Raw genomic sequence first — 13,970 nt, 5'->3', positions numbered from 1 at the left:
CTCAATTACATTGAGTTTTTTAATTTCAGGGATTATATTTTTCAGCTCTAGAAATTCTATTTGATGCATGCCAAAACCTGTCTGCTTCTTTTTGTTTTTGTTTTGTTTGTTTGTTTTTTGTGGTACGCGGGCCTCTCACTGTTGTGGCCTCTCCTGTTGCGGAGCACAGGCTCTGGATGCGCAGGCCCAGTGGCCATGGCTCACGGGCCTAGCCGCTCCACGGCATGTGGGATCCTCCCGGACCGGGGCACAAACCCGTGTCCCCTGCATCGGCAGGTGGACTCTCAACCACTGCGCCACCAGGGAAGCCCAAGTCTGCTTGGTTTTAATAATCCAGTCTTTCTTTCTAATATTTGTCAATTCCCTCTTTTATTTTTTTATACATAGTTTACATTCTGTGCCTAATTATTGCAATATTTTCAGACTTTGCAGTTCAGATTCTATAGGATGTTTTTTCTGTTGTCTCTTTATGGTGGATTGTTTCTTTTGTGTTTAATGATTTTTTTTTTTTTATTGTGAACCTATGTTCCTTAAAACCTTATCTGTGGGAATTCTTTGTGGCCTGGGTTTAAAGTATGTTCTTCCAAAAAGGGTTTGTATTTTCTTCTAGTAGGCACAATTGGGCATTTGAAACTAAATTTAGCTTAAGGTCTTTTGGTCCACACAGTAGAATTCTGGCCTCATACCCACAAGACTTCAGGCTTGTGGTTAAAAATTCTCAAGGGAGGCTTTTCTTGTCTCCAGTTTCATCTGGAGCTGAGGTCAAGGCTGGCTTTTATCCCCATTGTCTGCCTGTGAGGGGCAGTTATTTTTCCCTAGGATCTCATTGAAGGCATCATCATTCAAGGGTCCCAGCTTTTTATGTGGCATTTTTACATTTATACGTTCCTAGTGGCCTGTTTGGTGATTTTAGGTTATGAGCTTCTACTTGAATGTTTGATTAAACTTGATATACAGGAATCCTGATGACCTCAGTGTGGCTTGCTTTCTTTAAGAGAGCATTTGCTTTTAAAACTTCTGCTGGTAGCCTGGGGACCAATGCATCCAAGGCCACTTTAACCCCCTCAAGGGGCCACAGAAACCCAGGAGCTGCCAAAATCAATCCTCCTGCCGCTCCCTCCCCCTAAGATTGGGCTCTTGTCCCAGGGCTAGAGGAGGCATTTGCTTCATGAAAACCCTGCCTTTCTTGGTTGCCTACTGCTCACATTTCAGATTCTGTCCCGTTTTTTTTTAGATTTTCGTCTGTGTGTGTGTGTGAAGTTCTTTTGGTACGTGTGCATTTGTGTTATGTGCTCTAAGAGTCCCCTTATTTTCCAGGGAACCCAGCAATGACTCAGAAATATGTTGCTGCCCTTTATCCAGCATCTTTTGTATGATAGTTGGAAGAATGCCTTCTAAATATCTCCTCTGCCAACTGGCTGGAAATGGAAGCTTCAGGTCATCTCTTGTCCTCTGTGTCTTTCTACCTACAGTCGGTTTTGGAGAGGAGCGCCACACTTCGAGTGCTGCTTCTATAATCCCATTAATTGAACCTTCTTCTTTTCACAGTTAGCAAAAGACCAGTGTTCTCAAGTAAATCCCTAAGGAGGACAACTTCACCCTCAGTGCTAGCTAGGTTTAAAACCGCCAGCTCCAGACAGAACCCTAGTACACAAGTGAAAGGTGGGGACAACACTGATGAGATCAATACTGATGATACAATAATGGAACAAATCATGAACCCGTAAAAAAACCCAGCAAAATGGCCATGTCTGATCAGAAGCTATACCTTAACTTGTTAGTTGCAAGCGTTGCTCATTGTCGGCCTGAACTAATGTGATGTCTCACCTTTTATGTTCAGTATTTCCTGCGCCCCCCCCGCCCCCGCCGATTTGACGAGAGAATGAATACCAGGTTTTTATTTGAGATGAACAGCGTGTGGTTCTGTGGCATCCTAGTAGAATCAGGTGGCTTTAATTTATGCTCACATGAGTGTCATGAGTACTGTTACATAGAAACTCAGCTAAAACTGGAAAATGGCAGGCATTTCAGATGTATCGAGTGTTCATTTTAATGAATGATTTTTAAGGAGGTGGTTAGAAATCCCCCTTCCAACATGTCCAGGATGCCTGGTTTCTTCTTTTAAAGTAGTTGGTTCCCCGGAATGACAGCCCCTGCAGCAGGAGGTCTCTGACGCCAAGTCAGTGCAGCCAGCATGTCCCACCATGAACAACATTGCATCGAGTGATTAATAATTGAAGGAGCTTGTCGCTTCCTGCTGAGTTTGTGTGTAGTTTATGGATTATGAGCCCATGCTAAAATCTCAGGGAAAGCTAATTGTATCAATATCAAGTGTGAGAGAGATGTATTTATATTTTAATTCTGACTCCTTGAAGTTACGTCTGTGTACCTGTTTTCGTCCAGAAATATTGTCAAATGGTAAGTTGTTTCCTGTCTTCATCACAGTAAGCTTGCTTCCTGGGGTGGACAGGGAGACATTTAAGTTTCCTGCCTGAGCCGTCTTTGAGAACTAGCAGGGCCACCTCGGATGAGTCACGGGGCTCCCTGAGTTTATTCTGTTTGTCTGTCTGTGAAGTGGTTGTGTGGGGCCAGCGCTGCAAGGTGTGGGTTGTGGAATCCCTGTTGACGTGCAGTATGTTTCCAGGAGGAACCAGAGACCCTGCACTACACAACCTTGAATTCATAAGCTAGGGAAGTGATTTGCTTCTCTCTTATCCTTCACTTCCTATGATGCCTTTAAGAAGAAGGTCTCAGTGTGATTCTGGTGTGTCTTGAGTGCTTCTCTCATGCTTATATCCTTGTTGTTGTTTTTTTAAGTATAGTTGATTCACAATGTTGTGTTAATTACTGCTGTACAGCAACGTGATTCAGTTATACTCATATATACATATTTTAAAATATTCTTTTCCATTATGGTTTATGCTTGCTTATATCCTTGAAAGAGAAAGAGAGAAAAAGAAGTTCTCAGGCTCAGAACCTTCCCTCTTATGATAGCATGGAACTGAAATGTACCGTTGCTTTCATTCTGGTGTATTTCTCCCACTCCTCTACCCTGCACCCCAAACGTTTTACTTAAAAAAATGTTTCACCTGTGGAAAAAAAAGAAAAAGAAGCACAATGAACACCATATATACCTTTCACCCAGATGCACTAAGAATTAGATTTTTGCAACACTTGCCTTTTTCTGACTCTTTTGCTCCCGGATTTCTCTCCCTCTCCTCTCCCTCTCCGTCTCCCTCTTCATACATGCTCAGAGAGGTATCAAATTCTGCTTAACTGTGGTAGTGAAGTGAATCATAAAGCCCATGTTGTTAAAAAAAAAAAAAAAAAAAAAAAGGATTCAGAACTGAATTGATTTTCTAAAAGCCAACCATAGCCCAGTCAACTCATCCAAGTATAGTTGGGTTCATTCAGAACCCTTTTAGGTTAGTTCAGTAGACTAATTATGTGGGGATTTCACAGGAGTTACTTGCAACAGCAGCAATCCTGAGAACCATTGTACGGGACTTTCATTTTCATTCACTTTAATACCTCTTCATAGCTACCTGTACAATTCATTACATTTACCCAGTTTCATGTTTGGTAGTACCTCACAGGAATCTTTCCCTGGCCACTTTTGTGCATCCAAGACACAGCCAAAAAACAGGAAGTCTGCAGAAAACATATGGCAGAGACCATACCCCAAAGCACAGGGGCTGTCTGTACAGGCAAGCCCGTGAGGCATTTCTGTCTCCGAGCCTCTTGCCTCTTACTTATGCTGCATTCCCATCAGCCTGCTGACCTGGCCTAGAAAGAAAATGGGACTGCTTGGGGCAGCAGGGAGAGCTCTGGGCAGGCAGACAGCAAGAGAGGGGACCATGTCAGAATTCTCAGGCACCCCTAAGAGCCGTCTTCTGTGCTTGGAGCTTTTCATTTTATTGTCACATGGCCCCATAAGGCAGATGAGGAGCCTGTAGAAGGTCTCACTAATAAACAGTGCTGGGATGCGAACCCCAAAGTCTGTCTGTCTTGAAAGGCAGGCTGTTTCTATAAGGACTTTGGGGAGGGGGTGTCGATCTGGGATCACAGAGTGCAAGACAGATGCTGGGACCCTTCTAGAGCCTGCTAGGACTTTATCATACAAATGCACACATTGTAATTGTCACGGTTTATCGTGATGACCTTAAGGCCTCTGGCAAGGATGGAATTTTGATAACGGCCCCCATGAATTTTGCTGGTGCACATGACGGGGGCGGGGGGTTCCTCACCACCAGCTTAAATTTAACGGAGCACCAGAAGGAAGGAGATGCCTGCTACACCGTTTACACCAAGGACTCTCCTTGCCTCTTCCTTTCTCTTTGGCCTGCAACAGGATCTCCCTGAGCCTCGAGGCCCACAGGGGTGGCCGGAGAGAAAGGGAAAGGGCTCCAGACTGACTCTCATGGGAGGGCCCACCCCATAGCCTTTCTGCCAGGGCCGCTTCCTCGGGGAGTGTCTGGGAAGGCGTGCTGGTGGAGACCCACAGCCATCTCCCCAGACTTCCTACTCTCTGCCAAACAATCCCATCTGCTCCGACACTTGCTCGGTGTATCTGCTGTGGGTCCACTCCGTGCCTGGCACAGTGCTAGCCCCTGAGGACACATCAATGACTGGGCCCTGCCTTGTGGTGCTAACTCTTTAATGGGAACCACAGACACCGGACATCACCACACGATCATAGTGATGGTGGGAAGTGCTGTCTATGGAGGGAACGTAGGGTGCTTACAGTTGGGGCTGTGTAGGAAGGAAAAGTGTGCCCATCTTCCCAAGATCTAGAAATATATTACCTGTGGATGAGTCTGCGGGAAATGGGGCCAGCATGGTACAGTGGAACATTCTCCTCCCTGCCCAGAGCCTCCGGCCCTCACATCCAAGGCCAGGTTCCATGTCTTCCACAAACCTTGTGCCCTCCCTTTGCCCCCTCCAGCTGTAAGTAACCCTCCCCACCTGTGGGTCTTCATCTCTGATCACTGCCTCTTATGAACGCCTTCTGTGTGCCAGGCACCATCAGAACTACAGCTGCCGTGCAGACAGGATTGGTGCTCATTCCACAGAGTGTATGGCCGAACCAGGAATAAGCATCACAGTCCTTGCTGCTATGCCAGGCGCTGGTCCAGGTGCCGGCAGGCGTTCGCCCACATCCTCAGCCCAACAACCCCGTGGAGCAGGAGGCAGATACTATACCCACTTTGCCAATAAGGAAGCACAAGGGAGGTCAGTTCACTGCTCAGACGTATGGACACGATAACATGATCAGAGATGTGATGGGTGCTATCGGGTCCTGATGGGAATATATAGCAGGTGACCTAGTTATAGGGAAATCAGAAAAGAGTGAGCGTCGGTCTGATGATGTTACAGAGAGCTCGAGCTTAAGACTTTGGTTCTCATCCCAACTCTGCTACTCATTAGCTATGTGGCTTTAAGTAAATTACCAGACATCTCCAGACCTCACTTCCAGCATCCTTAAAATAAGGATGCTAATATAACCACTTTATAGAGCTAAATGCAATCCTCTGTGCAGACGCAGCAGGGCGCCTGGCAGGTGGTAAGTTTAGTAGATGGTGGCTTATTGCTGTCTCGTCTGTGATCTAACCATGACTTGCTTCTCTGTTCATCTGTGCACATCTTTGTGACAGTCTGGATTTGATTCCACCTCGGATGCCTCCCCCCGGGACCCTCCCTAAGGCCGTGCATTTATATTAGGTGTGCAGTGAATATTTGTGGAATGAATGAATGAGGGAAGGGACGCAGGAGTGAGTAGCTGTCACCACATGGCAGGTACCTCTTTTTCGTGAACATCAGATTTAGTCTTCCAACAAAAGGCTCCTACCAGAGCCGCTTTAGAACAGAGCAGGCTTTTTTCTCTGAAGTAACCCAGCCAGCATCGCCCGGTGGTGTCTCCTCCGCGGTGTTGATGGGTATGTGAAACCAAGCAGCACAGCTTGATTTTTATGGTTTAATAGAAGAGATGGCGCTTCCACCGCCGTCACTTCAAAAGAGTGTTGTTTTGATGTCTCAGCTGCACAACTTGAGTGAAAATGTCAATGATAGCAGATAAGCAGGGAAGACGGAGGTGTCAGGATTTAGGACCCTGTCTTCAAAGCAGACCCACCTGTTGGCACATCGCCGGATTGGATGTCAAAGCGTCTGCTGTGGCAACTCAGTGGGCTGCTGGGTGTCTCGTCGCAGGGGTTTAATCCGTGTCCTCTCTTGTCTCCCGTTCCCCGCCCCTCTCCCCACCGCTGTCCCCGCCCCGCAGGAATGGCCTCACCAGCTGCCGGATGCGGACTGAGAGCGAGCCGTCGTGTGGCTCCCCGGTGGTCAGTGGAGACCCCAAGGAGGATCACAACTACAGCAGTGCCAAGTCCTCCAACGCCAGGAGCACCTCGCCCGCCAGCGACTCCGTCTCCTCCTCCTCGGCCGACGACCACTACGAGTTTGCCACCAAGGGGAGCCAGGAGGGCAGCGAGGGCAGCGAGGGCAGCTTCCAGAGCCACGAGAGCCACAGCGAGGCGGAGGAGGATGACAGGAAACGCAGCCCGAAGGAGGCCAAGGATGCTCTGGGGGACAGCGGCTACGCGTCCCAGCACAAGAAGCGCCAGCACCTCGCCAAGGCAAGGAAGGTCCCCAGCGACACGCTGCCCCTCAAAAAGAGACGCACGGAAAAGCCCCCCGAAAGCGATGACGAGGAGATGAAAGAGGCGGCGGGGTCGCTCCTGCACTTGGCGGGGATTCGGTCCTGTTTGAATAACATCACCAATCGGACGGCAAAGGGGCAGAAAGAACAAAAGGAAACCACAAAAAATTAAAAACAAGTCACTGATTTGTTTTGAACTTACGGCCATTTGGTTTCAGCATGTCAGGAGATTTCTAATGATTTGTGGCAATATCAGCAATTTATTATTCTTTTTTCTTTTTTCTTCTTTTTTTTTTTTTGGTTTGGTTTTCTTTCTTTCTTTTTTTTTTTTTAATTTGCCCCCCTCCTTTGTTTTGGACCCTTAAGAATTTTATGTTTAAAGGAGATTGAAGCCATAGAACTCATATTGACACTCAGCTGTTTTACAAAAGCTTTTCATTACCTGAAGACAAAACCGAAAAAGCCAAAATTACCATTGCTTCCTCCAGCTTGTCAGAAACCCGTGGCTGAATCCACAGGGATGGCAACGATAATGCCACGGGGATACACATCTGGCGCTTAGAAGGCACGTGTGCAAAGTAACCATCGATCAGGCCCAACCTTTAGGTTTAAAAGGTCAGGATGTGCACCCAGTCGGGTTCGCTGAGTGAATGCACATAAGGCAACTGAGGAGAAGGAAGGACCCCTGGTCCCCCTTGGAGCAGACCCAAGCTCGTGGCGCTGGGCATCAAACTGTGCCAGGAAAACCCTTGGCATGGCCCCAAGCGTGCGACGCAGGGGTGGGGAGGCGGTCACCAGTCCTCTGTGCTTCTTAACCGTGAAGCCTAGTAGCATCTTCCGGGGTGGACACTGGACCATTCATGTTCAACAGGTGTCAGTGACTCATGAGAAGAAACTGGGTCAGTTTTTAGTGATGTTGCTAATCATTGAATTCTGTTCTACATTAAATGAAGAGAAGGTTCCACAAGCCATAAGCCTGAAGGTTGGTCCTGCACACACGCGCATGCACACACACACACAGACACACCACACACACACACACACACAGGAGAGAAAAAGAAAAAAACTGATGCAAAAAAACAAGCTATGTCTTCTTAACTGCCCAAGTGAGAATCAAGTTCCAAAAAATTACAGTAGCTGTTAACAAAGGAAATCATGGTACAAATCTTTTTCTGTCTGTCAAAACCATTTGATCCAAGTGAAAACAAAACAAAACAAAAAGCTACAGAACCTGCCATTAGTATTGTGGTGTATTTTTAAAAGATGCAAGGCACATTGATGGACAAACTAAAGTAAAACATGGCAAAAAAGAAAGGAAAACAAATTCCTATACTGCCCTCAAAATGGAGTTTGCAATTAATGTCAGTCAAGATTCATCTTTGCGAAAATCAATGATTTCCACATTCAGCCAGTGTAGCCAGCAGAAATTTCTGATCCACAATGCATGGAATTCCTTTGAAAAAAGAAAAAAAAAAGAAAAAAAAATCACAAAAACACAAACTTTTTTTATTCAAAAATAAAGTTCTTGTAAGGTAAACAATGTATTTAGCATGAAGCATGAATTATTTTCATATAAATATAGAAAATAGAGAAAAGGCTATGCCTCTAATTTTTAAGCCCTTAGGCTTAGAGGTTCTTTTGGTTTTCTTCTTTTTTTCCTTTTATTTTCCTTTCCTTTAATTTTTTTCGTTGTTTTTTTCCCCCCTTTTTTCCAATTATTTCGTTTTTGTTTTTTGAAGCAGGTGTTTAAGGTTTAACCTTCTTCAGGGACAAATTCTGACTGTTGGGGAGCTTACTCTGCAATACAAAATCTCTTCATGTTCTAGTAGGGCCTGGATGGTGGAGCTCTGCACTGCCTTGTCTGCACTTCAGCCCCGACCCCCTCTGATTCTCTGTTGAAAAGTGTGTCCTTTCTCTTTGTCTGTACATGTTTACCATGACGCAATAATTTGAGGGCAAACTTAGTAGTGAGTGTGTATGATAGAATCAAGAGAATTATGGGACGCTGACTTGAGAAAACCATGACCATGATTTGGTTTCGAGGAAAAAGGCAGTGAATAATTATGCAAATTCACCAGGAGAAGGGGAAACACACTAATGGGCCTTATTGGATGAGGGTGTGAGTTAGGGTACACGTGAAGGAGGAAGTGACACGGGTGTTGGAAGGACCAGCCCCAGATGTTTTCCCGTGACGCCATCTCATGGTGGGAAGGAGGGGCTGGCCGTCTCTACCACCTGGGCACGCGAACCAACCTGGAATGAAGCCCACCTAGATTGTGAGCGCTGAATCTAGACAACCAGATGATGCCACGCAGACCAGAAACTCCTGTTATCTTTGCCTAAAAGAAATGATTTGGGGAGATCCAGAGAACCCTCTAAAAGAATTTGATCTTCCACCCACATGGAAGGGAATTTTAAAACATGAACAAAAATGCCCACTCCCATGGCTCAAGATATGATGGTGAGGGAGAGGGAGGGAACTGGGGTGATCTTGATTTTTAAGATAGGACAGGGTGGGCCATTGTGGAGCCCATCTGCCAGCACCAGGCACTGTCAGAAGCTCCATCAGCCAGGACGGTGGAAATTAACTGGTGCATTATCTTCCTCTGGGTTGCTGATGAGAGAACCTGAGGGGGAAAAGAAAAAGATCTACACCCCTACACAGGTCAGATTCATTACCTGAACCTGAAAACTTGCAGCATACTTGTTCAGGGTGTCGATGGGAATAAGGATGTCTTTTTGAAGTGCTCCATTCCCTCTGTCTCCCCAAACATCTGACACCCCAAAAGCCATCCACAGCTGTGGAACCTGGGCGACACTTTTTGTGTTGTCACCTGACTGAGCCCACCTCAGTCCCCCACGCTCACCCCACCCCCAAGGTCAAATTCAGACTTCCCTCCTGAAAGACCGAGGTAAACATCCAGGACTGTTTCTGGCAGGGGATTTCTTCCACTTCAAACCCCACCGTGGGCTGTCTCCCCTCATTTCCTTTTTCTAAAGGAGCAAAGGCCTCTTTTAGAAAATAATAAAATGCAATGTGTGTGATTTACTTTTCTGATCTCTTTGAGAAATAGATAAATATCTTATAAAAGTGTGTTCTTAACTCCAGAACCACTCTTTTTGCATAAATACCTCATCGGGCAGCTTTCTAAGTGTTATTTTTCCTGAGTCTCCCTCAGTCCCTACGTAGGAGCCGCTGGGAGACCTAGGGGAAACTTTAGTGAGGGTACTTTTTTCTATTTTTCTTCTGTTTTTGGAGGCATACACATTATGCATAACCAAAACAATGGCTCAATTGTGTTTAACTTTGTATTTTGATTGTTGAGAAAAAAAAAAAAGTATCGATGTGTATGTGGCCGTTTGTAGTGAATTCATTGCAGAATGAGGTTGTCCATGTCCTTGCCAAGCCAAGGGGCAGGAGGCACCCTCTCTCACCCCCTCCTCCAAGAGCAGTAGAGAATTTAAGCACAAGCCTATTTGTGAAAGAATATTTTGCTCAAGTGTAATCACTTTAGTCTTGGCATTTCTTCCCAAACGTCAGGTGTTCTTTTAGCTTCCAAACTAGCCTATGTATGCATTAGTCTGACAACAATTGCCTGAGCACCGTTCAAGGGGTGTGGTGTTTTTGCTTTCATTTCTCCTGCCGGGAGAAGTGGCGTTTCACGTGTCATTCCAGTATCTCACATACTCACGTGGGGCAGGGGGGAGGGGAAAATGGGGAACTATAGCAATATTTGAAGATGCTTTTGGAAAACAAACGTGAACACATCCGTCGGCACCATGACATCTACAGTTACTTGCTGTTGGTCCTCGGACACATTTAAGAGAAAGAGATTGTAAGCTCTTTTTTCTTAAATGATGTACACGTAGACAGTTATTTTTATGCTTCTACCGTTGTCTTTTATCTTTACCTAGTATTATGTGGAAAAGGTTTGCATCATAGATTTTCCCCAGCCTTATGATATACCCTAAGCTCCTACTTCCCTTCCCCCTCTCTAAGCAGTATATATACGTTCAAGAGTTCTTTGGTAAAACTGTCTATCTGAAACTAAAATGAACCCAACCCACATCGAGATGGTGGTGTGAGAAAACCCTGGCCAAGACAACTGTAGCAGGTTTTAGTCTTGGGGCTGAGTTTTTAGAAGGCATGTGTGGGAGGCTTTTCCTAAGAGCTGATTTTCAGCGTGTCTAGCCCTTGCTAGGCATGGCTGTGAATACCACGGGGCCACTGGAGAAGGCCATCGCACTGAAAGGTGGTCTCACCTGGGACGGCTTCAGGCTGTGGGCTTTGTAGAGTGAAAACCGTCCGGATGGCTTTTGTGCCCAACTCAGTCCTGGGACGCGGCAGGACTGCTGGGCACCAAGCGCTACCAGTTCCTCCTTTCAGTGACCGCCACTCCACGTGTGTGGGCCCTTGGCCTCTGTCATCAAAGGGCTCTCGGAGGAGGAATCAGAGTTATGTACAAGTGACCTACATGGGAGGGTTTTCCATATGGGATTGGATTCAACTCAATGTGACTTCTCTTTCCCTTTTAAACTTGATTCAGGTTGGGACTCGTTTCTTTCTGGTGGATCACAGCTGCCCAGATGTTGCCTTTTTCTTTTTTATGTTTCTGTAGAGGAGTATTTTTCTTTCATCTTCAGGATTTTTTTTTTTTTTTGCCACCAAAAGAACGCATTTGAACTCCACGTCCCCTCTTGATTGTGACTTAACCAGTGTTGACAGTTAAATCCTTTGTGTCGTAGGTCCCAGCTCGAATACTATATCAAACACTGTTATGCACATAATGCAGCACTGTGATCTAATTTAAATAATACTTTTTTATTATTTATACTACTATATATAATATACATCAACACTTTTGCTATATAACCTAAGTGATAACCCTCTTTTTAGTTACCTGCCAAAACTCGGGACTTTGGTTTATATCGCAGTTAACACAGTTACAAAGTTGTAATGGTGTCTTTTTTTTCTTTTCTTTGTAACGGAATGTGTAAATCAAAGTATATACGTTGTGTGGTGTTCCCCCTTCTGGAATCCCATGAGGATTTACACATGGCATTCAGTGTTCTGTATAGTCCCGCCTGCCTTTGTGAATTCATCTGTCAACCCCTCTTCCTTTGAGAGAGAGCCAGTGATGGTGGTAAACTCCTGTTCTCTCTCTCTCTCCCCTACTGGTTATTCTTGAATTAAGCACAGACTCATCAGCTCCGTTGCTTTATCATGAATATAGTGTGTGACCTTGCAATTCTTCCACAGTTCAGCAAACAAGTGCTAGCTTCACTGACCAAAAATTAAGGAAGGAAAATCCGATTTTTAAAATGATCCATCTTTTAACAGCCGAAACCAATGTGTCTATGGTGCTGCATTTTGCTGTCTGTCCTACTTTTGAAATCAGACTTGGGTGAAAGATCACTTCTGACTTACTGTGACCATGCTCACAAGTACCCTTCCTGTTCGTTTTGTTAGTGTTGAAATCAAGACTATTTATTTGGAATAGATGCAACAGTGTTTTCCACTGTATTTCATTTGCAAAAGTTGAGAATAGCCTTCCCTACTTTTTGCAAAGAGTTAATGTTCCATATTGGATTCTCAAAGGCTTCGATATGGTGAGTCTATCAAACCTAGAAATTGTCTTTCATCCTTTCATGACTGTGGCCTGAGTTCCCAACCCCTCCCTTTTTTTTTTAGATGAAACTCTTAGCACAATTTCAGTTATTTAAACGTTCAGCATTTCTTGAGTATGTATGTTGAGACATCGACGCTCACAGCTGATTCAGTAACCAGTTTCCTGCTGTCATTCACACTCACTACTTATACTGCCATGGTAACAATGTGGAAGAAACAAGTATCCGTGTGTGTCTGGGAAGCATTATACACTTGTACATTTTTTTATACTCTGATTCTGTAACATTTCTGAATTCTGCTTTTGTTTTACAGAAAAATAAATAACAGTGATAAAGCAATCAGAAGACAAGAGGTTTACTCTCAATACTTAGGGTCATGTGACCTCTGGCCAATAGACCTTGATGGCCAAATTCATTTACTAGAGTAATAAGGTTTCAAAAGCCAATTTTTTTCGGTATTTTTTTTTTCTGTATGAAACTGCCAATATCATGAATAGAAAGGGAGAACCATAGAGGAGACAGTGATGTTCAGTTGCGTTTGTGTTACCTAGAGGAGCAGTGTGGAAGCAGGCACAATCCGCCTAAGTTTAGGGACCTGATGGTGTTGCTTTGGAGGCATCCATACTTGCATTTCGCATTCTTCATATGTAATCATATTGCCAAAGACAAACTATTTCATCATTTATTGTAAATAACACTTTTCCCCAGACCTACCATAAAGTTTCTGTGATGTATTGTCTTCCAGTTGCAATAAAAATTACTGAGTTGCATCAATTGAAGAAAAATGCCACGTGGTATTGTGTGCACTGCGTCTCCATATGCAAATGCTGAGCAGTAAAATCATTTATATTTCTTACCTGCACTAGGGTATGTGTTCTGTTTTTTACGGTCTGGTGTTAGAGTCTCCACTGTACTTATCTGTGCCTATCCTCATGCATGCTGCTTTTTCAGTAGAAAATCACACACCTTTTGCAAATACACAGATTCACAGCCTAAGGGCGGGTGGAACCCGGGAGAATTCCAAGTCTGACCTGAAGAATTGTTGGACAGCAGGCCTCCTGCCACAAACCTTAGAGCTTGTGGTTAAGAAAGATTGTGCCTTTCATTTGGAAATTGTCAAACAATATACTAAAATTATACAATGGGGCTGGAGCCTGCCAGCCTATCCCAGGTCCCGAGGGCTTCTTAGGATAACTTTCCTAACCCTGAGACTCTGACCTTCCAGGATTTAATCCATCACCCCTCAAGGGCCACACACATGCCCTAAGAGGCACGAAGGAGCTGGTTGGGAGAGGAGTGGTTGGGACAAGTAATAGGTCCCAGGGCACCAGTCACCCTGCTGGAGGAGTAGAAGGGATGTTCTTTCAGAGTTCTGGTTCCTTTTGTGATGGTTGTTCTAGTGTACTATGTACTAGTGTACATAGTACACTAGTGTACATAGTGTACTATGTTCTAGTGTACTATCTACATCTGTAGATCTCACAGTAGCAGCAGCAACACTCTTAGACCTGATCTCCACCAATACCCTTCTGCTGGACCCCCATACTCACGAGTGTCTTCTAGGTGCCCAGGCTGTACCTCCTGTGGTCAAGGTGCTACTGCAAAATCACTTCTACTGGGCCTGCTGGAATGGATTCCCAGCAAGGCTTCTCAGAGTGGTCGCTCCAGGATCCAGTATGTTTGCCAG

General features: G+C 45.0%; 1 protein-coding gene across 4 annotated transcripts in view; it reads left to right on the top strand.

Moving 5' to 3' along the window:
* FOXN3 (forkhead box N3) overlaps positions 1–13,082 on the top strand; it is a 408,969-nt gene extending 395,887 nt beyond the window's left edge. For all 4 annotated transcript variants that reach the window (XM_082618968.1, XM_082618969.1, XM_082618967.1 and 1 more), the window contains one exon: positions 6,278–13,082. In XM_082618968.1, the coding sequence (XP_082475094.1) occupies positions 6,278–6,827 (550 nt within the window). In that variant the 3' untranslated portion in view covers positions 6,828–13,082. The remainder of the gene's footprint in view (positions 1–6,277) is intronic.
* The last annotated feature ends 888 nt before the right edge of the window (positions 13,083–13,970 follow it).

Source organism: Mesoplodon mirus (genome assembly GCF_964341445.2).
Source record: "Mesoplodon mirus genome assembly, chromosome: 4".
NCBI classification, from domain to species: Eukaryota; Metazoa; Chordata; class Mammalia; order Artiodactyla; family Ziphiidae; genus Mesoplodon; species Mesoplodon mirus.
Note: the sequence above shows the minus strand (reverse complement) of the source record. Positions and strands in the feature narration are given on the sequence as shown.